At 40.7% G+C, this 25,176-nt stretch overlaps 4 protein-coding genes and 3 non-coding genes across 7 annotated transcripts; 6 read left to right on the top strand and 1 right to left on the bottom strand.

Moving 5' to 3' along the window:
* Window positions 1-2,095: 2,095 nt before the first annotated feature.
* On the top strand, window positions 2,096-2,167 carry TRNAQ-CUG (transfer RNA glutamine (anticodon CUG)). Its single transcript has one exon. It is a non-coding gene; the product is annotated as a tRNA-Gln (tRNA).
* A 265-nt stretch (window positions 2,168-2,432) lies between these two features.
* TRNAL-AAG (transfer RNA leucine (anticodon AAG)) lies at window positions 2,433-2,514 on the top strand. The gene has a single exon. It is a non-coding gene; the product is annotated as a tRNA-Leu (tRNA).
* Window positions 2,515-3,848: 1,334 nt separating this feature from the next.
* Window positions 3,849-5,518, top strand: LOC145699559 (carboxypeptidase B-like). Its single transcript, XM_081776829.1, has 2 exons — window positions 3,849-3,941; window positions 3,984-5,518. The coding sequence occupies exons 1-2, from the start codon at window positions 3,882-3,884 to the stop codon at window positions 5,070-5,072; spliced, it is 1,149 nt and encodes a 382-aa protein (XP_081632955.1). The 5' UTR covers window positions 3,849-3,881; the 3' UTR covers window positions 5,073-5,518.
* A 2,606-nt stretch (window positions 5,519-8,124) lies between these two features.
* LOC145699551 (uncharacterized) lies at window positions 8,125-12,067 on the top strand. The gene is made up of 4 exons (XM_081776817.1): window positions 8,125-8,247; window positions 8,455-9,696; window positions 9,739-9,904; window positions 9,947-12,067. The coding sequence occupies exons 2-4, from the start codon at window positions 8,477-8,479 to the stop codon at window positions 10,046-10,048; spliced, it is 1,488 nt and encodes a 495-aa protein (XP_081632943.1). The 5' UTR covers window positions 8,125-8,247; window positions 8,455-8,476; the 3' UTR covers window positions 10,049-12,067.
* A 127-nt stretch (window positions 12,068-12,194) lies between these two features.
* Window positions 12,195-12,276, top strand: TRNAL-AAG (transfer RNA leucine (anticodon AAG)). The gene has a single exon. It is a non-coding gene; the product is annotated as a tRNA-Leu (tRNA).
* A 3,491-nt stretch (window positions 12,277-15,767) lies between these two features.
* On the bottom strand, window positions 15,768-18,658 carry LOC145696659 (uncharacterized). Its single transcript, XM_081773730.1, has 5 exons — window positions 18,530-18,658; window positions 17,473-17,717; window positions 17,270-17,420; window positions 16,950-17,046; window positions 15,768-16,679 (listed from the first exon to the last, which is right to left on the bottom strand). Exons 1-5 carry the CDS (start codon window positions 18,561-18,563, stop codon window positions 16,445-16,447), a joined length of 762 nt encoding a protein of 253 aa, XP_081629856.1. The 5' UTR covers window positions 18,564-18,658; the 3' UTR covers window positions 15,768-16,444.
* A 4,079-nt stretch (window positions 18,659-22,737) lies between these two features.
* LOC145698956 (uncharacterized) lies at window positions 22,738-24,453 on the top strand. Its single transcript, XM_081776196.1, has 7 exons — window positions 22,738-22,861; window positions 22,902-22,997; window positions 23,129-23,189; window positions 23,576-23,625; window positions 23,678-23,824; window positions 23,867-23,956; window positions 24,201-24,453. The coding sequence occupies exons 1-7, from the start codon at window positions 22,814-22,816 to the stop codon at window positions 24,426-24,428; spliced, it is 720 nt and encodes a 239-aa protein (XP_081632322.1). The 5' UTR covers window positions 22,738-22,813; the 3' UTR covers window positions 24,429-24,453.
* The last annotated feature ends 723 nt before the right edge of the window (window positions 24,454-25,176 follow it).

Genomic DNA, 25,176 nt, shown 5'->3' on the forward strand with positions numbered 1-25,176 from the left:
GGCCCCAAATAACTCATTAAAGATCTTTCCATAAATAATCTCTCTATTGAAAGCAACGATGACAAAAAACGCGATGACGATGAAAATGTTGATGAGAATCCAGCATCTCTCTGATGGATCTCGACACTTGTCCGAGCATTTATATTTCGAGCAAGACGTAAATGACGAGGAATAACAAGAGTTACACTTTTTGAAATAGTAACTGCACAAATAACCACTCATTTTAAAATCGAGTTGTCACTTGAGAGAGCCAGTTTTCTTCTTTTCTATTTCAGCCTCGACATTTTGAATAATCTTTTTTACGAGCGTAAAGTCAGTATACGTACCGTACGTATACGCTCTGAAGAATTCGACAAATCTAAGAATTGATATCTTCAATCGGGCTCGTAATTGTCAATTTAATTGGCTTATAAGATGAAAACTTGGCCGATTTTTCTAGCTTAGTTTAGGGGTTATATGACACAGTTTTGGAAAGCCCAGAAGCTGAGCTTTCATTTGGGCACCATATCAAGGGGTCTGGTTTATGCCCGCAAGGCAATTCATGAGACCGGAAGTTCCGAAATCGGCACTAGATCTCTTCAATCGAATTTTTTAGTACCGGTAGTCACTCGAAATGGCTTCAGAGTAAGCGCGTTAGAAAGCCCAGTGTCTGAGCTTTCCAAAACGCTAATAAAATCTAGCTGCCCTGCTACCTAGTGGCCGCTAGGGATGCTAGAAACTCAAATTTGGCACCGTAAATGGGATTTCTTGCACTAGAACTTGCTCATTTGGTCGAAATTAAAGGCTTAAATTTGTTAATAAAGACGTAAACATCTTAGAAATGATGTTTAACGGTGACAAAACCAACCGGTCGAGACCAGGATTATGCAGTTTTCTTCCTAGAAATCCTTAAAATTCACTATTCTAGCGCCCCTAGCGGCCACTAGATAGCAGGGCAGCTAGATTTTATTAGCGTTTTGGAAAGCTCAGACACTGGGCTTTCTAACGCGCTTACTCTGAAGCCATTTCGAGTGACTACCGGTACTAAAAAATTCGATTGAAGAGATCTAGTGCCGATTTCGGAACTTCCGGTCTCATGAATTGCCTTGCGGGCATAAACCAGACCCCTTGATATGGTGCCCAAATGAAAGCTCAGCTTCTGAGCTTTCCAAAACTGTGTCATATAACCCCTAAACTTACTTATAAAGATGGGCCGAATTTTCATCTAATAAGCCAATTACTAATTGATGTCAATCATTATTAAGTTAGTCTTCCTTGTTAATATCGATAAGGAGAGGATGTGTGAATCTGAGTCATTTGCGAGATGACCCCTTTAGGAGAGACAGTACTTTTGCTCGTGGACAACAGTTGTTCTGGCCCCCCGACGATCAATTACTACTTGAAATGCCTTCATCAGAAAAATGATCGGCTTGAAATTATGTTTGTCATTCCGCATGAAAATTGCTCAGGTAAACGTCAATCCCGACAAGAATAAGAAGGTTCAGAATATAAATCTCTTTTTGAAAAAGAAGAAAACGAGGAGCTTTTTCGAAAGAATGGGCAACAGCGAAATCGATGAAAAAGTATCTGATGAAGATGATGGAATGCGAAACCGTCGCATGGGAATTTATTCCTATCATAAGTTATGATTCATAACTCCTAAATCAAGTCCCGTCTCAGAGACAATTCTCGATCACGCGAAAAAGATCAACGCAAAGATTATCATTTCTTCAACGAAATCGTCTGGCCAAGTCTTCGGGTCTTCCGAAAATCGATACGAAGTAGGATCGGGCTCGAGAAGGCTTTTTTTTTGAGAAAATTGATAGCGTTGTTGAGCTAGAAAAAGGAGGAACATCGAATGATTTGTTGAGAAATAACACTACAGGAATACCAGTCGTCATTGTCCCGATGAAAGGAAGATTCTACGATGAACTTTTTCGGAATAATCGCACCATTGATTATAGGAAAGGATCAAAGCTTACCGTTGTTGATGTCAATTGATCAATTCTTGAATTCCTCCGAAAGAAATTACACAGTTAAGACAAAGAAATGCAACTCTTACTGATATGATTGAACAAGCATTGATTACAATACAGTTTGGTATGCTTGACATCGTGGTCTTATGGTGTAACGGTTAGCACTCTGGACTCTGAATCCAGCGATCCGAGTTCAAATCTCGGTAGGACCTCTCTTTTTCGTTATCACTAAAGTCTTATCAGTGATAAGTTATCACTAAAGTACATCCGCAAAAAAATGATTTTTGAGACACCTCTTCAACCATTTTGCTTCATTTTTAAATTAAAAGCAAAGAACAAATCTTAATCGAGGAAGAAGTCATGACTGATCGATTTCACTGGGATACTTTTATCAGAAATATGCAGAGATAGCTAGGCTGTATTGACGCCCTGAATTTTAACATGTGGTCTGTATGTCGGCTGTAGACTTCCCGTCAAGACTGGATGGCCGAGCGGTCTAAGGCGTTGGATTAAGGCTCCAATCTCTTCGGGGGCGTGGGTTCGAATCCCACTTCAGTCAAATCTTTTTGGAAAGTTGTATTCTAGTTCTGTATTTACAGTAAGAGGAAGATATCTCAGACGAAGTGTTCGTATTCTGGTCTACTTTGGATGATGGCAATGGCGGCATAAAGAGACTTGTCGCCTTTTGGACGAGGCTAATTTGAGGATTTTCAAGTAAGGGGCCTTCTTTATAATTCTACGGCCTCTGAAAACCCGTTCCTGAAAGACTGGAACGGTATTGCATTTCCTCTTCCTTATTTCCTTTTCTTGCACTGTTATAAATCTGAAATGCGCCGCGTTAAAAAATCAAATCTTCCCCGTTTATGCGTCTCACGCGGTTGTTATGAACAAAAGTCCGACGATAAGAATAGCAAAGCCAAAAACGCGCCCTATTTTTGCATCCGTGAAGCAGTATTTATCCAGCTCTCTATTGATCTCCCTCACTTCGTCGCATAAACTTGTCGATTCGCAGTAGAAATTTTCGTCTTTGATGTATCTTGCGAATTCCATTTTTATGACCTTTTACGGGTTAAATTTTTCTTATCTTAAAAATATTCAAAACAGTCTATCTTCAACCCTTTGGATAAATACTCGAAGGAAACTGAGGCTCCATTTCCGCCCAATTTTCAAACCCACATTTCCTCTCATGTCCGGGCAGCCAGACACCATGGTCGATAGACATGATGTCTACAAAGTTCTCGCAGCAGTCGACTCTTTGAAAATATTTAGCCGCCGATGTGGAATTTCAAACAAACCTCAAAAGTTGAATTCGGCACATGTCAAATGTGATGGACGAATAATTATTTCGATTTTGACCAACCACACTTAGTTTGTTTTTAACCTCCTGGCGCACCATCGCCACAGAATTGGCAATCCTACCTTTTACAATCGGAACAGTAAGACATCTCGCAAAACTCTCGTCTTTCCCCCTTGGCTTCTTTCATCAAAAGAATTAAAGAAAATATCATTTGAATTTGCGGCAAATATAGAGATATTGTGTATGTGGATATCCGTGTATTCAACTGACAAAAAGGAAGGATGAATTCTTAACGGCCAGATGAACACAACAAGTAAAGGTATTTAAGTGTTCCTTGAATTTTTAAAGACGAAACGACTTCTTTTGACGCGTTGTAAGTGACTACTCATACGGCACTCAGAGTACTAAACTCGGTTTCAAGAACTATCAATAATCGATGAAATAATATTTCGACAAAATTTCAAAATTGTTGACCCCGTGTGAAATTTACGCGCAAAGCACGTGCTCTGGAAGAACGCTCTTTCTATTTCAAATACGTAAAAACGGTATGGGAATCGGCCATCTGGAGAGAACATTTTTACAACTTCGATGAAAAAGCGATCATTCTCCTTCTTCAAAAAAGAGAAATCATGAAGCTCGCCTGTTTGATCGCATCTGCCCTCGCTAACCGACGATTCGATGAGGACAAGGTAAGAACTTCTTGATATTCTAGATCCGAAATGATGCTTTAGGTCGTTTCCGTCGATAATCTCACCATCGGCCAGATCCAGACGATCAAGACCTTGGATCGAGTCATGAACTTCGACTTCTGGTCTCCCGAGAGCGTCGACGAGCTCGTCCCCGGCGGCACTGCTGACATCCACGTTTCCCGATTCTTCGCCAACGAGCTCGAGGATGCCTTCCGAGCCGCTGATGTCGACTACGAGTTCACCATCCAGAACCTCCAAGAACAAATTGACATCGAGACCATGTTCTCTCGAAACCACGGAAAAGCCCACGATCTTCTCCAGTACAATGACTACGATACCATCAAGTCTTACTCTCAGTCTTTCGATGGCTACTTCACCTACGGTTCTTCCTTCGAAGGCCGAGATCTTTTCGGTGTCAAGTTCGGAACCGGAGCCAAGGTCATCTCCGTCGACTGCGGTATCCATGCTCGAGAATGGATCTCGCCCGCCTACTGCCAGTGGTTCATGAACGAAGCCAAGAACGGCCAGTTTAACCAGTACCTCAGCGATGTTACCTTCGTCGTTATGCCATCCATCAATCCTGACGGCTATGTCCAGACCTGGAATGGCGACCGAATGTGGCGAAAGAACCGAGCCACTGGCTACGGTGCCTGCGTTGGTGTCGATCTCAACCGAAACTACGCCGCCAACCACGCCGGACCAGGTGCTTCTGACCGACCATGCTCCGACACCTACCACGGTCCATCCGCTTTCTCCGAGCCCGAGTCTAAGGCCCAACAGGACGCTATCCAGCCATACATCGATGACGGCAGCCTCAAGGCCTTCTTGACCTTCCACAGCTACTCTCAGCTCATCATCTTCCCCTACTCTTACGACTACACTTCACAGGCCCCCAACAAGGCCGAACTTCAGCAGGTCGGTGACGAGATGGCCGCTGCTATCCGAGAAGTGCACCGACAGAGCTACCAGCCCGGCCAGGGAACAGATATTCTCTACCCCGCCGCCGGTGGTTCCGACGATTGGGCTTACGATGCCATGCTCAGCGCTGGCAACTCTGGTCCTCTCTCCTACACTAGGGTCGGCCAAAAAAAAATCGATCTCGTGTTTCAATTACGAATTATACCTTGTTAGAAAGAGGAAAACGAGACGATTCGAATGGTACTAACCATTTGTCTGTGCGAGTTGGGGAAATTTTTTTAGAATTTTTTGAAAATCGTGATTTTCGTCACTAAAAACGTGAATCTTGGACGTTTCTAAATATCAAATTTTTGGCTACGCCAAATATCAAGCCTTGATTGGCAAGTGATTGCCGACCTCGGTCAAGTTTGGCCACTTATTGCCGGAGGACCTCCCGGAGGACCCCCTGAATAGAAGACCAACTGGTTGAAGACCAATATTCAAATAAATATATAAATAGCCTTGCTTGGCCGAAAACTGCCACATTAAACCACTTTCGTTTACTGTCTGCCGTAAACCTTCCGAAGGAACCCAGTTGAAAGACCAACTCCTGGATGACTTGAGGCGAATAAGCCTGTCTCTTAAATTCAGTCAGGTACAGTGGGTTGCGCAGATCGTGCACTCCTGAAGCCGGCCTGGAGGGGAGGCAAGCCCCGTTTCTTGGATTCAGTCAGGTAAGGGGCCAAGCCGACCCGGAGGGGAGGCCAGCCTCGTTTTTTGGATTCAGTTAGGTTAGGGGCCAAGCCGGCCTGGAGGGGAGGCCAGCCCCGTTTCTTGGATTCAGTTAGGTAAGGAGCCAAGCCGACCCGAAGGGGAGGCAAGCCCCGTTTCTTGGATTCAGTCAGGTAAGGGGCCAAGCCGACCCGGAGGGGAGGCCAGCCTCGTTTCTTGGATTCAGTTAGGTTAGGGGCCAATGCGAACCGGAGGGGACGCTAGCCCCGTTTCTTGGATTCAGGTAGGTACGCATCGGCTTGGTCCTGTAGGATCAGGCAAAGGCGAGTGAAAAGTATTGAAGAAGCCTGGGGTCGAACCAGGGACCTCCGTGTTCATGAACCGGTGTGCTACCACTGCACTACTTCTCCTGGGGACTTTGTCCGCCATTAGAGCCAGTTACTATGCCTAAGAGGAGGGGACCTTCTCCCACAGTCCCTTACCTAACTAAATCAAAGAAACGGGGCTTGCTTATCCTTCGGGTCGGCTTCGAATTCAAGAGTCATTTAGATAGAACTGAGTGAAAATGAGTCAGCATGAGCAAATGAGTGAAAAATGGCGATCCTCGGTTTTATTGGCGTGCCCCGAGTGAGACTTTTAATACTTTTAGGATTTTTCAAAAAGACATTTTGTGCATCTTGAACCCTGTTAATGACTGTACGCAATTTCAGAAGTCATTGACTAAGCCTTTCTAATACAAACACAGACTTGCAGACAACAGGTATCAGTTGGAAGACTTCTGATACTTTGAGGATTATGCAAAAAGACGTTTTGAGCATCTTTAGCCCTTTTTGTGACTGTATGCAATTTGGGAAGTCATTGACTAAGCCTTCCTAATACAGACACTGACTTACAGATGATAGGTATCAGTTGGAGGACTTCTGATACTTTGACGATTTTCCAAAAAGACATTTTGGGCATCTTTAGCCCTGTTAATGACTGTATGCAATTTTCGGAGTCATCGACAATGCGTTTCTAACACAGACACTGACTAACGGATCATAGGTATCAGTTGGAGGACTTCTGATAGTTTGACGATTTTCCAAAAAGACATTTTGGGCATCTTTAGCCCTGTTAATGACTGTATGCAATTTACGGAGTCATCGACAATGCGTTTCTAATACAGACACTGACTAACAGATGATAGGTATCAGTTGGAGGACTTCTGATACTTTGACAATTTTCCAAAAGACATTTTGGGCATCTTTAGCCCTGTATATGACTGTATGCAATTTTCGGAGTCATTGACTAAGCGTTTCTAATACAGACATTACCTTACAGATCATAGGTATCAGTAGCAGGACTTCTGATGATGTTATCATAATTCAAAAGACATTTCGTGTAATTTGAACGACTAGAAACTACATTCACAGTGCTGAAGGTCATTCAAGACCTCTTAATGATACAGATAGAGACCAACAGATCCTCTGATAATAGACTCTCATGAATATCACCGATGATATCCACACAATACTTAGTTAATAATTTTTTATCATTGTTCAAACATATACATAAGAATTTGAACCCGTTTTGTCCTTTTAAAAGACTTTTTTCTTCATTTTTAAGTTCTCGTAAATATCCAGCAGTTTTATTTAAAAATTATTAGAAAAAATTCCCCAACTCATATAAGCATTCTGAAAGAACAAAGTTATTCCTAAGTGTTTAATCTAACTTATGAGCAAAAATTTGGGATTGAAACATCTTTTTTTATTGATTTATGAATGAATGAATACCTGAGTTAACCATATATAAGGGTAATTGGCACAAAACACCCTTCCATAAAAATGGTATATGAGTATTCAATCTCTCTTTTGTTCACAACCTGTATAATTTGAACCCTTCTCTATCGTATTCTGCCACCAGATATATCATTTGCCTTGAATATATAGTGAATTTAATTTTTTTAAGCAAGTATGTCAAATTCAAGTCCCAATTTTTGGAAAAAATGCCCTTGAGTGAGACCTGAACATCGGATCTCAGCAATTTTTGGTCTATAAAGGTTTTTGAGCACTGCGAATCCACTGAAACTGGTTTCAAAAGAATAGGAGATCAAAAAATTTTTTGGCCGACCCTATCCTACACTTTCGAGCTCCGAGACGAAGGTCGATTTGGCTTCCTTCTCCCAGCCAACCAGATCCAGCCAAACTGCGAAGAAATCGACGCCGCCATGCACAAGGTTATCAACTACGTTATTGAGAACAAGTAAATTCGAGATCTGTACTAAACAACAAATAAAAGAAACGCAAGTTGAAAATTTTCATTTCTTCCAAACCTGATCATGAGCTGATTAGAAACCAGCGGAATCGATTGTCTAAATAAATTATAGAAAAGCAGGAAGCTGTTTACATTTCCTCATGAGCTCCAAAAAGTCTGATTCCACGTTCCTTTGTTGACGCTCGAATTTGCTTTCTGTTTTGATTATGGCCCAAACACAATAAATCAATGCGGTTCAAATATACGTCACTTGGGCGGCATTTCACCGAGCCGGTCATTTAACCGTCATCTAAACGCGACCCGACGGTTTGTTTGAGCCCAGTGCACCCAAAGGAGCAAAAATGTTTCCAAATTTCTCTCCGCCGACATATAAATGAAAGCGAAAATCATCTGAAGTGGGCCACTCTTAGGACACAAGAACAAGGTAATTCATTTTTCTTCTATCGAGAATCGCTCAAGAGAAATTATATCAAGAGAGTTAGAGATGTTCCTCTATGTTTTCAAAGTTTTTTTTAATTTTCGGGTTTTCATAAAATACAGATTTTATTGTAAATTGATGAGATATTTCATCATGATTATTCGAAAACTAGAAACATGCTGTTCTAAGGGGATCTCTAAATCTTCGTTTTAGATCGATAAGAGCTTGTTTTGAAATGAAGCTCGCCTCGACGTTGTTCGGGGTTATCGCTGCCCAAGATTACGAGGGTAGCGGACAAGACTATACTGATTCTGTCACTGATTACTCTGATGAGTCTGAACGTGGCAAAATCAAGAACCAGTACCAGCCTGTAAGCAGTTACAACAACAACTACCAGCTGTCTTACAACAACGATGACTACTATGGTAGATCAGGTTCCAACCCAACCGCCGTCACCTGCTGGGAATCTAACAACATGGGTACCCACGACAGCACCGCTTTCGATCAGCACAGCCACGAAGGTCTCAGTCCTAAAGCCTCTTCGGACGCTCTTGAGAACAGAGATGTCTATGGCTGGCGCAATATCCACGCCAACCACAATACAACCTCAACAGCTCATAACGCCCACTCGCTCGATGCATACGATCATCGACTCTCTGGTTGCATCTACGAGTTATCAAGCTTCACCTATGGTTCTGGAACGTACAGCAAGTACTATGATATCACTTTTACCGAGGGAACTCTTTCTCCCGTCTGGTGGCACTATTTCAATGCTCACGTACTTCCTGGTGGAACCAAAAAAGCTCACAAAATCGTCATGGCCAATCCCACCTATGAAGGTCTTGGTTACTTGAACTTTATTATCACTTTCATCGCGAAGACAACTGTCATTGACGGATCTCTTGGCACATACATCAACACTGACGAGAGTCTTCATACCGACGCATTCGCTGCCAACAACCAAATTTCAATCTCAGCGGCTACTGGCAGCTGGTATTCCACATTTGAAGCCAACTCTGGTATTGATGGTGCTGGAACATGGAACGAAAATGTTGCCATCAGTTCGTTCCCTCATAACGATCTTGGCAAGGACTTCCGATTTAACATCAGAATCCTTCACAAGATGGGCGAAGGTGACCAGACGGAAGCAATTGACTCTTACTACTGGTACAAAGTCAATGACGTTACCATTACTTTCCCTGCTGTTGTTGGCTGCCCTTGGGACACCTACGTTGATGGCTCTACCAAGGGCTCCTTCAGATGCATGGACAGCGCTGATCAGAGTGGCAGAAAGAACGGTCACATCAGCTGGGTTAGCGTCGATAATAACCATGAGGATAATGAGGCGGCAACTTTCCTCGAAAGCTTCCTCGACGGCACTGTAAACAACGCTGTCTGCTCAACTACATACAGCGAAGACAAAATGTCTTGTGGAACAAAATACAAAGTCGCTGGGTAGATAAAGTTTGCATTTCCATTTTCTCATAATTTTTAAAGCTTGATGAACACCTACGACGAGTACGCTCAGCAAGAATATGGAACGCACCAAGAATTCTGGTTCCAATTCGAGTACTACATGCCATCAACAGCCACGAATGTTGCATGCGAGCGAAACAATTATGGCTGTTACCAGGCGCCAAACATGCTCTTCAACGCCTTCGAGGTAATATTTACATTTTTATAATGCAACTTTAACATAATCAAGGTCTCTTCCATCGACATCGACTGCAACACATCAGGTCTCTACAACGGTAACCGATGCACTGCTAACTCAACAGTCAGTGAGTCTGTCGAGACCTGGTCATAAATCACGTGCTGATTTTCAATAATCAACGGGCCGGATTACCCGTTTGATTATGGTAAAATTAATTCCCGCCCCACAAAAAAAACAAAAAAATACCAAAAAAAAACTTTGGCGCTTACACACTACCTTGTCTGACTACCTTAAAACCGGAACTTAAAAACCCAAAAAAATCATAAAACGACCTTATCAGCAAGAAGGCAATTTCAACCCCCAGTAAGTACGCGGCCCAGCTGACCCCTTTTTATTTCTTCTTTTCTCTTTCCTTCTTCCCCAAACTGCATGTGCATGTTCGGGGTCAAATTCCACGCAAGTACAGGTGCGCTCATAAAGGCCGCTTGACCCAGGGCGGCTAAGAGTAATTCATATGGTCGACCTTAAGAATTAAGGATCACGGGCCGTCGCTATCGAGCCGATTTGACGAACATTAGGGTCAAATTTCCGTTTGAGCACGGTTAAAGGACAGTAAAAGGCCATTATTTATGTACGACGTAAAAATAAAACATGTTAGGGATAGGACAGTTGTGACTTGAACAGAACAGAATTCACAACGCTCCCGCCCTGGGGCAAGTCATGTGTAAGAGTTGTAGCTTTGCCCCTATACAATCAGCCCAAGGTGGATGGAGCTTGCGGGGGCTGACGAGGGCAGCACGGCGCGGGCGTTGTTCCCTTAGCAGTTGTTCTTTGCAGCGGCTAAGGCTCAACCCTCGCGCAGCACAATTCCTGAGCCGTAATTTCGCTGACACTGCAGCAGATCGGCGAAATGTTGGAAAGCAAAAACCCGGGCGGGCGAGGGCTCTGGTGACGCATCGTGACCGAAACAAACCTTTATTAACAACTTGTCAATTGTTCCCTTATGAGGACCAAAGCGAGAACCCAGGAGTCATCTAGTCACTGACACTTTTCTTCCCATAAAACGGTTAGTCTTGTTTACGCTCCGCGAAAAAAGCATCGATTCCGAGGCCATTCGGATTTCGAAGCTTCCGCCTGAGCCTTTTCAATTCGAACCGGGGAATGATAACGTAGACGTCGCTTGGTGGCGCCCTTCTCCTCTCATCGGACGAAAAATCGTATGAATTTCTAGCGTAACTTATCAAAAATCGTTTGATCAGACGATTCATTTACTATTCTAGAGATTAGCTTGTTAACATTGTCGTTGTCTCGACCAGCGTCCTCGCCTTTAAGTCCAGTGCCGGCCTAGGGGAGCAGGGGCTGCAGTTTTCATGTGTTGTAGGCCCTGCCCCTAGGGGGTGTTTGCCCTGAACGAGGGTGAAGTCAGCCCTTTGTATGCGCCCCATGAATGGCCTCGCGATCGACAGGTGTCGCGGGGACAGTTCCGGGCTCATCGCTTCCTGACCCCTCGGACAACTGAGTGGATAGGGTCGAAGCGAGCGTAGATTGTAACTTAGCGTGGATTGGTTCTCGTGCTTACGAACCCTATTTTTTACGGATGCTCTTGCTTCACGCGGCCCGGCTTGCTCCATACTGGCGATGAACCTCGCTCGGCGACCTAAATGTAGCATGTTACCGCCGACAGGTTTAAAACAAGCTCATCTCCGGTAGGAAAGTTAACGCATTTCCTTTGTGTGAGGGGCCGATCGCTCCCCAAGTGGGGGAGCGGTAGATTGCCGCTCGGGAGCATCCACGGGTGACGGCGGGTTCCATTCTTTTTAAAGAATCATTCTTTTTCTCAATATTCTAGAGAAAATTAGGTAAAAATAGGTTTTTCGGATACATAAGAATTCTTGGATGTCAAACTCTCTGAAGTTTCCCTTATAACTGGCGCGAAGCGCAGACTCGCTCCTGAGTTATTTTCATTGACAGGATTTTGTTTCTGAACTTTTGACTGTCTTTTATGCGTCCTTTCAGGTATTCCTAAAAAAGAATGATTCTTTGCGAAAAAGAACCATTCTTTGAAAAAAGAATCATTCTTCACAAAGAATGGAACCCGCCGTCTACCAGCATCCACTGTTCATTCTCTGAATATACTTATCACCAACTGCTGCACATCTTTAATAAATATACATTATTCTCTCACTTCCATTCTTTATTGTTTCTCTTAAAAAGTGAAATCAAGGAAGACTCGCATCATATCAAATGGCCCCGTTGAAATGGGTTAGGGTTTGAACCTAAGACTCACGCCTGAGGGCAAGACTGGATGGCCGAGCGGTCTAAGGCGTTGGATTAAGGCTCCAATCTCTTCGGGGGCGTGGGTTCGAATCCCACTTCAGTCAAATCTTTTTCACCCTTTTTTCTTTAAACTTTTCAGCCCTTTTTTGAAAATTCGATGATGTTAAAATTATATATCCTTAATCTTTAACTTAATTGATAAAAAATGTCAATTAGACAAAAAAGGGTTTTTATCTTCAATCTTGATATATTTTGAATAAGTTATTTGATGTGATGAAATAAGATTGATGATGAAGCCTTATCATAAAGGACTTAAAATAATTCATGAGGCGGTCCCTGTATATGCAACTGAAAATTAAAATTGGTTGTGGCCTAACGTGGCGCCCTTATGTTCCATCAGATTGAGAAAAATTATCGCGCATCTATTTTCTTGCAGCTTCAATTTTTAACAGAATACGAATTGGGAGAGAAGCGACAGAAGAGAGATGAATGTTTCGACCGAAATTGTTTCAATGAGTTATCTAGGTTTGTTAGTCTGAAATATATGCTTCTCAAAAGGCGATTTTGAATGACTATACTTTTTAAGCAACAAGATCAAAATCAATTAAAAAAAAATACTTAGTCTTCCGTCCGTAGAGCCCGTAAATTTTTGGGATAGGTCATTTTATCCGTTATTCGGAATAACTTATTCCTATGAATTAAGATCAATTCATCTTTGAACCGTGGTCGGGATACAACCACATGGCTAAAGAACCTTTTGCAAGGAGTGCTCTTCTGTCAAAACTCTTTTTGTCTACAAGACAAAGAAAGAGTTCACTTGGCAATAAGTCAGTAACTAAACGCGTACAAATACTGGTACTTTGTTAATCGCCTTGGAAGGAGTCAAAACTACTGAATTATAAAAAGAAGCAGATTGTTTTTTTAACAATATTCGTCAATTTGAATTTCTCACCCCTCTAATGGGAATAGGATAATATCATTAACCAAGGTCAAGGCTTACATTGGATTTGATGACCTGATGAAAATGCTTTTAGCTTGAAGCAAAAGACAAGTTCCTTCAAGAATAATATTTTTTTTTGACAATTTTGAATTGATTAATAGTCTATTCGAAAAATATCAACAATTCTCTGAACTAGGACATCCTCGATGAATTATTAAAAATTAAATAGGAAATAAAATATTTTAAAATTCAAGTTTTAGATCGCCTTGAAATCTGTGCATTTGGCTTCATCGGTGGAATCGGATTTATCTTAAACGTCTTGATGGCGCTTGGAATCTACGCAAGGACTGGGTTTTACTGTCAATAAATTCAAGCTGTTTTTTGAAGTTCACTTTCGCGGAAAGACTTCTCGCAATTATTAACCCAAGATGACAGTCTGACAAAAAGTGTTGCGGGCGTGTTCCTCCTCCACTTAGCAATTACGAATGCGCTCTTTACCGTCGCCATGCCTTTTTGGATTATCGAAACTGTCAATAAAAAGGTATAAAAAAGCAATGAAAAAAAAACAACATTAATCCGTCTTGAACTGTAACTGACGGCGCTGCCAGTTTTCATTACAAGCCGTTTATTTCAGAGGCCACTGGTAGAAATCTATTAATATAAATGTGGACTTACCCTTGTTCATTTTTAGTTTTGGACGCTTGGCAAAACAGTCTGCAAAGCATCGAGTTTGATATCACTCCTGAATCTGAACTGCTCGATTTTGTTTTTGATCGTTGTCGTTTTGGACAGAACAATTATCGCAAAATTCACGCTCAAAGTGATCAAATGGAGGACGGTCAAAAGAGCGCAAATCATCAGCATCTACATATGGATTCTCGCAATTCTCCTGAGCTTTCCGGCCTGGCAAAATCGAAGTCTTCTTCCGAAAAACGTAAATATCATGCGCCCTCAATTTCCTTGTTGATATCAGTTTCTAGTCTTTTCTGACGAAAACTGCGTTGCCATATCAAGGAAACAATTGCACAATCCAAGATATTTCGGAAACAAAGAGCATCTACGAAGATAACCGTTGCAGATGCGTGTGGAACTGGGAAAAACCACAACGATTTTTGTATTTTCGACTTGGTCAGGCGTTCGCCAATTTGGCCTTTTTGATCATTGGCTTCATCGTAAGTAACCCTAACCCTGACTCAGGTTTTCTACAGAGGTTGCCAATGTCTGAAGTTCAGACTCTGAACTCAAATGTAAAAATCCTAAAAGAGGGATAAGTTATCCCTATTTCAAGATCTTTTTTAATCCATTGAATTATCAAAAATCCCTTCCAGATGAAAATAGCTTGATCCCATCTATCTTGGAAGAAGATTGATGCGAATATTAAATAACTTGAGCTGTTAAAAGGTGTGCAAGTCGAGCTTATCCCGATCTGGCGACCTGGAGAGGCTCAGCGAAGACTCTATCAGAGGCAATGGACGAAGCTCCAGCATGCTCAGCCGCCAGGTAATTTTGACCAACAATCGAATTGATACAGAAGGAAAAAAACAAGCAATGATTTTAAGGAAATCACGATGGATAATCCTGAATCGGCCAGCAATAAGCTCGGTCACGTGAGGATGCCAATTTTTAATCATTGATTTTTCATTTGCTTAGCATTCTTTATTTTATTGAATTTGTTTTCGTTAGAATATTGATTGAGGCTTTCAGGGTTCATTTTCATCTACTGTCGTGAAGAATATGTCAAAAAGAAGCAAAACTGTATCTGATACGAACAAACAAGGAAATGTTCTCAACTAAAAAATTATCATGCTTAAGGGCATCCCCCTTAAAAACGGGATATTAAGGGGCAGGTGTCACGAATCGACAAAAAAATTTCGACAATTTTTGCCTTGGAATTTTCAACCAATCAGAAGCCTGGATTCGGTTAACCGACAAATCAGCAGCCGAGTAGTAGCCCAAGCAAAATTTGTCGAATTTTTTGTCGATTTCTGACGCCAGCCTTATTATGACCCCTTTATTGATTATGGAAGTTTATCTTGGTAAAAGAGCATTGATTAGTTCTCCTGATAATATTTGCGTACTCAATATGTTGGCTCCCGCGAAACATTCTCATGTTACTGCAGCTACTTCACCCTCTTAGTATGAATTTTTCGTGGTTCCACGCAGGTAAATAATGAAAATAAAAAAACCTTTTTTACGTTGCCTAGCCTTGCGATGGAGCGTCGTGATGGCGTACCTGCATCCTGTGTTGATTCCAATAACGTGGTTCCTGTCGCGTCCAAATGGAATTTCGGACTTGTTCGGCGATGTCAGCGCCACTGTGCGCAGGCCACGGCGCAAATCCGAATTTGATTTTGCCAGGTACAAAATAAATCCATTTTTCGAACGAAAAAGAGTAGCCTCTGAGAATTTTTCATCTTTCTCTTTTCTGAAGCTATTTTATCTCAACAAATTCTAGATATTCAACAATCAAAAAACTGGACAGCTCGTCCTCCCGACCGAGTTCCTTTCAACTTACCGTTGCCTGCACCAACAACAACAATATTTCACAAACAAATTGCACTCTTTCCAAATCAAATCTGCTCCAGCCGCCAGAATCGCCAGTTTCAATCAGACAATGACCCTTTTGTGAATAAAACTGCATAAAAAATTCGAGAGTCAGTATATTCAGATGTTTATTTAAACTTGAAATTATGTACAGTTAGCGCGAAATGTCCATCACATTTCGAAAAAAAGTGTGTTCTTTGAACTTGAAAGCAGTTTTTTTTTTAATTTTTAAAATATTGTGAAAAGGTCATTATCTGACATTTTAAACGAGTTTATTCTTACTTTCTCCTTAAATCAAATCTTCAATCAAAAAAATGAATTAAATATAACTTGAAAACAATTAAGGGTATTCCCCCAGATTTCAATCAAAAAGATCAGAATATTCTGAAGATTCTGTTTTTATAAAAAAAGGATGATTCTAATCTTCATTTGTCGGAATGGTGTTTAATTTCAAACACGTTGTGTGAGAGTTTCTCCAACTCACTTCCGTATTTTGAAACAAACGTCGCGCCATGTTTTCACGAAATTAGATTTGAAGATTTGAAGCTTTCAAGCGGCGTTTCTGACTCATCATAATTTATGATTTAAAATTGAATATTTAAGATGATGCGTTTTTTGATTGAAAATTTGAAAGAAAAGAAATAAAAAATATAAGAATAAATACCTGGAATCGAAGATTTTAAAGAGGACACATTCCAATCGACCGGATATCTGAATCCTCCTATATAAAGGTTCGAATTTTTGGAGCCTTCAGAAAAGAAAGCAACTATAAATGCAATATCTTGGCTTCAATCTGAACCACATTCCTGCGAGCAACATTCCAATGTCTCCGTATTGTAAGTCCTCGTTCCACAGCAAGCTCTTAGTCCACCATTTGTCGCAAAAGGATACCTGAAAATCTCATCGCCGCAGCAAGAGTCCAGTTCTGCCTTCTTCTCTTTTTCTCCAAGAGCTAGTGATCGTCCAGCTAAAACCGGGCCCTTGTTGGCAGTCTTGCACTGGTCGGCTTTTAAAGATTGGTCTCTAAGGAAAAATATTTAGGGCGTGGGTTATTCGGATGATGATATTATGGTAATTCGGCGCGAGAAAAAAATTGGACTTAGAAAGAGGGAATCCGTCTCAGATCCAAATCATCAAAAAAAAATCATGAATCTGATTGGCCTACCGGCGAAATGGGGAAATCTGATTGGTTAACCAAAATTTTGACAAACAATGCCTCGATGATTTATACTATCTTCTTCTCGAAAGAGGAACACCCTTTATTTTACTTCCAAAAATAAGGGGACCCTTTACCTTAATTGAGAGTTGTAGACGTATTCGAAGTCGCGAAGATTCAGCGCCAATTTTCTGTCGCACTCGCAAATCGCCCGCTTGCATGGATCCTGATCAACTAAAAAATAGAAGTTCAACTGTGGGTCAAACTCGCTTTTCCAATTTGAAAATTGCCTCCGAAGTAGATCCTTATCGCATTTCATGTTCTTATCGTTTTGAACAAGTTTTCTAAAACAGAACGAACACGTAAGAAATAATATTTTACGTTCGCTCAAAATCATAAACACCAAAACTGGGTGGAATATTTTAAGCTGGATTAATATAATACTGCTGGAACTTACGGCAGGCGATTTCGATGTTGACGCCGGTGGAGCCATCCTTGATGAATCGCCAATTGTAGGAAGTTTGAAGGCCATCGCATTCCTTGCCGTTTTCAGCTCGGGCACAGCCCCAGCATTTGGAATGGGCGAAGCAGGCGAAATCGAGCTCGTCCTAAATTGAACAGAGGGTCAAATAGAAGGTCTTCTTTTTCTTTCGATTTTACCTGTGGCTGTCCTCGACCCTTATTCTCCAAGCACCAGCAGCCGTACTGCTCGAATTCCCAAAAGTTCTTTGTCGCCATTCCGTTGATCATCTTCCTTCTTCCTCCTTTTCGAGAGCCAGGAATCTTGCCCGGCGTCTTGTTCGCTCGCGCCAGGTCGAGAGCATCCTGATCTGCGCCATCGTCTCCATACTCCTCAGTCATGTAATCGTCTCCGCCTCCGAAGAGAACCGAGCTCTGTCCGAAAACTAAAGAGGAAAATGTGGTAATGAGTGTTGTTAACAGATCGTTAGCAGCCGCAAAGTTGAACGGCAGGTTTTGTAACGGGCTTGAATTAATCAATGGCGTGAAATTCTTATTAACGAATATTTACTGCAAGAAGATTTCAATGAGATACTTAACGGACTTTTTTGAACTTTAACATCATTCATGAAAAAGTGAAATTCTAAATTTTGTAAACAGAAAATTGACTTATGGTCTTTTTTTCAAAAAAAAAATTATTGATCATGGATTCGGATTTCCGTGAATTTTTAAAAAAAATCAGGAAAAAATTGAACGCGTGGTTTGTTTTATACACCAAGCAAAAAGATCAGAGAGGCAGGATTTTGACAAGAATGATGAAAACTTGATTTTTGATTAAACAAAATGGATCAGAAAAAACCCAACACGACTCAGAAAAAATTCAACAGAAGATTAATGTCATCAAAAAACACGCTACGACTGGAAAGAATAATAACGCAATCAAAGCCGCGTGCGGCTTTTTTGAAAAATAAAAGAAATATATCAACTTATAAAACGCAGAAAGCTTTCTAGATCTTAGGGGAAATCGACAAGCGAGAAAGTCTCTTGCAACTTTCGAGTCGAAAAATGCGTCTAGCCGCACTTTGCTTCAGATAATCAATTGACAAGAAAGCCGTTTGCGGCTATCTTCCAACTATTCTTAGAAACTATTCATCGCCATAAGAATTTCCATAAAAATAACCCGTCTTCTGATAAAAGCCGCACGCGGCTACCCCTTATCATTAAAATCTTTCTTCGATAAAAAACAATGAAAACATACCTGCTGAAAAAGCTGTGACTGCCAAAAGTTTCATTTTTCCGCTGCTCTATTTCTTCTTGAAGACAAAACAAAAAGTGTAAAAAGACCGTAAGTATTACCGAATCTCCTTGATCGAAGAGTAACTTGCACCAGATTTTGGGTTGGGGTCGGCTCGATCTTGGTGCTCCGTGGTGGCGCAACGGCGGCACCCTCCGCGCCATCGCGCTTTTCCAAACGAGATTTCTCCACGACAAATTCTGGTTACACAATAAAGCTACTTTTACAAGTTCATGCGATTCTGCAACATCAACGGAAGTTTCGGGACAAAATGAACGGATGCCGATATCGTACTTCATTAACAAGCAAGTTTGTCTCAAAAATAGAATTAGGAAATAAGATTTCGACTTTTTTCTTGCAATTGAGCACCATCTTCAAATCTCAAAAACCAATCAAATCCACTTGGCCCTCTCGCTCCTTACAGTCAGCTTTAACAAGGGCTCCAACATTTTCATCCACTGTTGCATTAAAACCCTCTCCAAGAGTAGCTGTCCATTCTAAAGTGTCATCGAATCTTGAGGAGTCCAGTATCCCAACTCAACGACTATCAATTATTTCTCACTTCAATCTTGAAATACAGTTAGATCTGCTGAGATTTCATTTCGTCCTTCGTTCTCAAGAGAAGCCTTAATTATGAACAAGATTCTCAAAAAGTATATAAAGAAGTACACTTCCTCATTTGATTCACCTATTGAAAAGGGTTCAAAATGAAAGTAGCAAATATTATATTTTTCTCTCCTTTTCTTTCTACCCTCGCGAATCCAGCTTACTATCGAATCAATCTTTACGATTTTCACAAGGTCTACACTTCATGCATCAGAGGTAACGATCTCCAGACGTAAGTTCATACATCATGTATTGTATTTTAGGGATGATCAAGAACAAATCTGTGGATGAGCAGTATCCTTATTCCCCGAGCAGCGGTTTTTCAAATAGGGAAATTGAGATCACGTGCGATAACTTTATCAAGAAGCTGTGGGAGCTACGTGGGATGGTAAAATCTGGGCTCGGCAGCCTGAAACCTTAGTCAGGCTCTAAAAAAAAGCTTTAATGAAAAACCACGTAGCGGTTTTTTGAAAAACGAAGCCGCAGGGCGGCTTCGAAAGTAAATCTTTTTTACCGATATGTTTCTTCTTGCGAAGCCGCTTCGCGGCTTCGTTCGAAAAAAAAGCCGCTACGCGGCTTTTCATTTTAGTTTTTTCAGAGTCTAAGTCAGGTTTTTCACTCAGGTTGCCGAGCCGAGGGTAAAATATTCTAGTGCTAGGGATGAAGGATTGTCTAGCTCTAGAATCGGCTTCGCTATCTGATAAATCACATAATATTTAAGCCACTCAAACAGGACGATAAAGAAAAAGATCCCATCAACCATGTTCACTCTTTTGCTTTCCTCGGAAAAATGAAAAATATCTTCTAAAATGAATCTATCATTTTTCAATAAAAGAAAAAAATGCCATCTCGGCGCCGCTTTGTATCAATATTTTCCTCTCGTTTGTCTTCACTGGCAATTATGATGTCAATTGCGATTAATTATCGCGTGTGATTGAATATTTACAGAACAGGTCACGCATATGCGTTGTCGAATTTGGATGTTTTAGCAACGCGCTCGAATTTGTTCTAAAGCAGGAAGCCCATGTTTGGGCCGTAATCACCCGCCGCCAAGTCAAAATGAAGAAAAAAGAAAACTCAATTAAAAATAACCGAGCAGCGCTGAATTACGCATGGATTATGCCCCCGTCTCGAAGTTAAAAATATACTAAGGCTAGGGCTGATCGGTGATCATTGATCATGTGACTAACGAAAGAGCTTTTTTCACGTGATATTTGCTAGTAGTACGTGTTTTTCGGGTTTTTCGGCTAAAGATTTCAAATAACAAATTTAGGGATAGGGTTAGGGAGTATCCACTGGGGGTTCCCGTCGGGTTAAGGGGGTGTAGGGCGCCCAGGTTCACAATCTGTGTGAACCCGGTTCACAAAATTTTTAAAAGAATGAAATCAGGGGTCTTTATGCGCTTCGCGCCTGATTTCATTAAGAATTCTCTATTAGAGAAACTCATTTTTGACGTTATAAGCTTTCTCTACAACCGCGCCTTTAGTCAATTTGATTCACTCTTTGACCGAAATTCACAGAATTCGGGTTCCGGAACCGGGTTCACAAAATTGTGAACCAATCGATTGTGAACCTGGGCGCCCGCCACCCGGTTAAGGTCTTTTATTGAGGGGGGTCACCTTAAGGGTAGACCCCTTGATAAAGCTGATGGTTAGTTTCGCCCTTTTTTACCATTCATATTATTCTCAGAGTGTTTATCTCAAAACTCACTCTTATCCAATCAAAAAATTAGCAATTTGCAAATTTGATACTTTCGTGTGTCATCAACTTGCATAACCGGCTAGCATCTCCTTACTCCAAATCCTATCTTCTCTTCGTTTAGAACCACCGTTTTTCCTCGCTTCTTCTCTTTTTTTGATCAGCAAAATTTGAGTTGTAGGGTCAGGAAAAGTTTATTTCGCGTTGTAGATCGTTTATTTTCGCCGCGATCTAAAGATCAGATTATTCCGGAGCTGATATGAGTTCGTTTTAGATACTTCTGTCTAGAATATTTTAGAGAGATCATCCTCAAGTCCGATTCCGTTTTTTTGTAAAAAATGCGAGTTCAGCGATCGAAAGTTCGAAAAATGGCTCGCGACGTAAGCTTCTCCCTTCCAAAACTTGATAAATTTATCAATCCGAACGATACGAAAATCGTGGATTATTATGACGCAACAGAATTTGTTTCTTAGGCTTCAAGATCAAGCTTGCAAGAAGGGCAATAATTTCATTGCTTTCTCTTTTTTCCAAGGATTCTATTTTTATTGAATCAAATAAAAAGGAACAAGCTGTGTTTTGAGAGGAACGTCAGTTCTGAGGTTTTTCGGGGAACACGTGTTTTTTTGCTCCCAGGACTTGTTTCAAAAGAAAGTTGAGGCTCTAGAAAAGTTTTTTTATAAATTTTTTTTGATTGAAGAAACCGACTCTTCCAAAAATGGACAAAAATGTAAAATTAATATAAAATAAATTATATTATCGATTAAGCTATTATCGAATGTGCTTTCGTTTCAGCCAATCAGATTTCATAATATTTTGGAAGACCAATGGAAAGAGAGCCTTTAACGCCTTCCCATTGGCTTTTCAAAAAATTCTGAAATATGATTGGCTACAACGAAGGCAGAGGTCACAGGCTCGATCAATTTTCTTGAACCAACTCTAAAAAAACTCTTATCACTAGAAACGAATTGAATTTAGCTCGAGACGTCAGCTCCACTAATTGCAACTAATAAAATCTCCTCCCTGGCCAGTTGTCTCGGCCCGCAAACAACGGCCGCCAGGAAATTTCAATCTGTAAATTTCGCGCCACACTTACCTCATCCTGCGGTCAACAATGCTCCAGAAAAACACAACAAGACTACAACTGCGTCAATCTGATTTCCTGGATCAACCACCAAACCAAATTTCATCCCCTTTTACCGCTTAATTTTTCTCTTGAACTTGAGGCGCAATTTAAAAGGCCGGGCAAGTTCAAGAAAAAAATGTTAAAAGAAAAGTCACTTTATTGATTTTCTTGAACAGTCAGTTTTGCGAAAGGTTATCATTGCTTGAAGTTGAGTTTCAAAATGTAGTCGATGAATTCGACAATATTCAGTGAGCACTTCCTTGATTTAGGAAATGATTAAACTTTTCTCTTCCTCCGTTTGAAGAAAATAACCTGAAAATACTTTCTCTTTTTTCGAAAATTTTGCATAAAACTTACTGTAAGTTGCTCTTGCTCGGACATTGAAAGCCAAGGACTGATCCTATCAAGATTTTTGCCCTGACAACAACAGTTTTTCTAGAGAATTTTCAGTTTATTGACTGTGGCTTAAAATTTTATCTAAGTGTGGCAAAACAAAAATTCCAGCTTCTAGAGATTCTCAAGTTCTTCTTTTGAAGAGAACGTCTCGCTCCGGGATCTTTTTGTCTAGCATCATTTTCAGTAAAAGCTTTTCATTTTAACAATCTTTCTGCATCTATCACTGCGCCAAATGAAAAAGCATCATTTTATCCATTTTTGGTTGATTTTCTCGCTGATCTTCGCTCTTTTTTCTTTTTCGAAAAAGTCCGTCGAGGACGTCTTTTTCAAATTTGTTTGTTTAGATTTCAAATAAACATGGCTTTTCATTCAATAACCTGATTTCAATAGGAAAGAATTGAGAAATTTTGAGCGAAAAAAAAGACATGAAAATTTTTTCTTTGGCTTTATTGGGCCTTGCTGCGTCTGATCAGGTTAAATAAAAATTGGTCTTGGATTTTTATGAAATTTTAGATGGAGGAAATCGGGGCGAAATTCAAAAGCGAGTTCGAAGGGAATTTGAAGCACAACGTGAAGTACTACACGAAATCGAATGGAAAAGGTCGCAATGTGAGTTTATTCCTCCCAGCCCAGAAAGTTGGCTTATTTTCGAAGCAAACACGATTTTAATGAATTTACTCAACTTTCCACTTTCATCGCGTTTTGGGGCGCGGCGAGAGCAATCACGTTTTCTGTTTTAGAAAACCTATCGAAGACTCGACGAAGCAAATAAACTTCCCTATGGACTCTCATTGAAAGAAGGTAAAAATTGATTAACAGCGAAAAATAGGCGCTTTTTAAGGTCAGTTCTGAAAATGTCACGACTGTCACGATTTTGTGACATTCGTGACATTCATGCAACTTGTGATATTCATCGCATTCGTGCCATTTGTGATATTCGTGACATTAGTGCCATTCGTGACATTCGTGGCATTCGTTACAGTCGTGACATTCGTCACAGTCGTGATGTTCGTGCCACTCGTGACAAGCGTCACAGTCCTGACGTTCGTGCCATTCGTGCCATTCCTGTCATTCGTGACAGTCGTGCCATTCGTGACATTCGTGACAGTCGTGACATTTTCAGCACTGTCGGCTTTTTTAAAAAATTAGTAAAGGTCAAATTTGTGACCGTTTATTTCATTTTTCAGCGGATTTTGACCTTGCGTTTGATTTCTGCGACGATAATGGCGATGGAGTCGTAAGTATATTATTTATCAATAATTCGCTCCCGGACATGACTTTTTTCAAAGATCAACATCAAAAAAGAAATTCCCAAATGCACCGAAAAAGCGATGAAAATCATGAGCGCGCAAATCGGCGAAACCGAGGAACTGCCAAAAATCGGCATGCGCGCCCGAAAGAAGTTCGATTTCGACCATGACAGAGTGCTCTCAAAGGTGACTTTTTTCTCGGGCGAACGCTTCCTAATCGGATCTCAGAGCGAATTCGCCACATCGTGTGCGGTTTTGAACAAAAGCTTCGCGCAGACGATCATTTCAATTTTTGATGGCATCGATGGCAGCGAACCAGTAAGTCGATTAATTTTTGCACTTCAGTTGTTTTAATAATTGTACTTTTCCAAGACCGTCTGTACAGATACTGACCCGTCTGTAGTGTTAACTCTACAGTGTTGAGGAGGATAAATTATTCAAATTTTGATACTTTAGTTGACTCCTCTCTAAGAGCTTTTCAAGTTGCCCCTTATTTTTTGTACCTTTCTTTCTTTTCTTTTTTTTTCTGAAATCAAGGAAGAGAACCAACTTTTCAACCTAGAACGGAGCGCTCAATGGAATGACCGAAGTAATCGCCATGGGCGGAATGATGTCAAAGTTCTACGAAAACGTCGATCAAAGCACTTCCCGAGGCCTCCTTAACTCGGTCAACGTCGATGGAAACGCCGCAGCGGACAAGATGACAATTACAGAGCTCGAGATTCAAGATTTCATGCAAAAATTAATGACTGCCGCTCTGGAAACTTGCTTCAAAAATGACTGTATTTAAATTCAGAATAAAAAGTTCGCAGATTTCAAATTTAAAATTTAAACATCTTCACATTTATTAATTACAATTTGATTGCCGGAAAACGATGATGGAAGGGAGCAAATATTTCCCACGTGAGAATTGAATAATTTTTCATGCTTCGTGGCGGACCATCGCTCCAAATATCGAATGTAATACTTTGAAATTATGTTAATCGGCTCAAAAAACTTGAGGTTAGATATTGTCTCAGTAGCAAATAATTTCTGCACTTTTTTTATTGCTGTTAGTTGTACTCAATCACCATCTTATCCATAAACACACATTCTTACCAGAATAAGCCCCATTATGGTTACTGAAAAACCACAAAGCCAGTAAAACGAGAGTCCAGCATCATCAACAGATTCTCTTAAAAATCATAAAAATCTCTCCAGTATTATTTTTCCTTACAAAAGTGACTTTTGTCGCGGCATCATTTATAAAAATCAACTATTCGAAATCTCATTATAAAAGCATCATCCTCTTACACTAACCACTCCGTTTTTTTGAGCGAGAAAAGAACAGAATCGATGTTGTATGAAGGGATTCAACCCCCAAGGGGAGCGTCTTGATCTTTCTGTACCCTGAAATAATTTAAAAACGGTATTCAGAGATTGATAAAAATTAATTAACTGGTCACGAGACCTCGTTCTTCTATAAGTTGATTATTGCTCTAATAGATTTAAAAGAAGCCGTTTCAGGGTGTCAACATCGATTTTGTCAAAATTGGCAA

Source organism: Oikopleura dioica, chromosome 2, assembly GCF_907165135.1.
Source record: "Oikopleura dioica chromosome 2, OKI2018_I68_1.0, whole genome shotgun sequence".
NCBI classification, from domain to species: domain Eukaryota; kingdom Metazoa; phylum Chordata; class Appendicularia; order Copelata; family Oikopleuridae; genus Oikopleura; species Oikopleura dioica.

Coding starts and splice junctions, on each gene's coding strand:
- LOC145699551 (XM_081776817.1), top strand. CDS start 8,477: ATGAAGCTCGCCTCGACGTTGTTCGGGGTTATCGCTGCCCAAGATTAC. Junction 9,697..9,738: donor ACAAAATACAAAGTCGCTGG/GTAGATAAAGTT, acceptor TAATTTTTAAAG/CTTGATGAACACCTACGACG. Junction 9,905..9,946: donor TGCTCTTCAACGCCTTCGAG/GTAATATTTACA, acceptor AACATAATCAAG/GTCTCTTCCATCGACATCGA.
- LOC145699559 (XM_081776829.1), top strand. CDS start 3,882: ATGAAGCTCGCCTGTTTGATCGCATCTGCCCTCGCTAACCGACGATTC. Junction 3,942..3,983: donor GACGATTCGATGAGGACAAG/GTAAGAACTTCT, acceptor ATGATGCTTTAG/GTCGTTTCCGTCGATAATCT.
- LOC145698956 (XM_081776196.1), top strand. CDS start 22,814: ATGAAAATTTTTTCTTTGGCTTTATTGGGCCTTGCTGCGTCTGATCAG. Junction 22,998..23,128: donor CGAATGGAAAAGGTCGCAAT/GTGAGTTTATTC, acceptor TTTCTGTTTTAG/AAAACCTATCGAAGACTCGA. Junction 23,190..23,575: donor TGGACTCTCATTGAAAGAAG/GTAAAAATTGAT, acceptor TTCATTTTTCAG/CGGATTTTGACCTTGCGTTT.
- LOC145696659 (XM_081773730.1), bottom strand. CDS start 18,563: ATGAAACTTTTGGCAGTCACAGCTTTTTCAGCAG. Junction 17,047..17,269: donor CAACATCGAAATCGCCTGCC/GTAAGTTCCAGC, acceptor TCTATTTTTTAG/TTGATCAGGATCCATGCAAG. Junction 16,680..16,949: donor GTCTACAACTCTCAATTAAG/GTAAAGGGTCCC, acceptor ATTTTTCCTTAG/AGACCAATCTTTAAAAGCCG.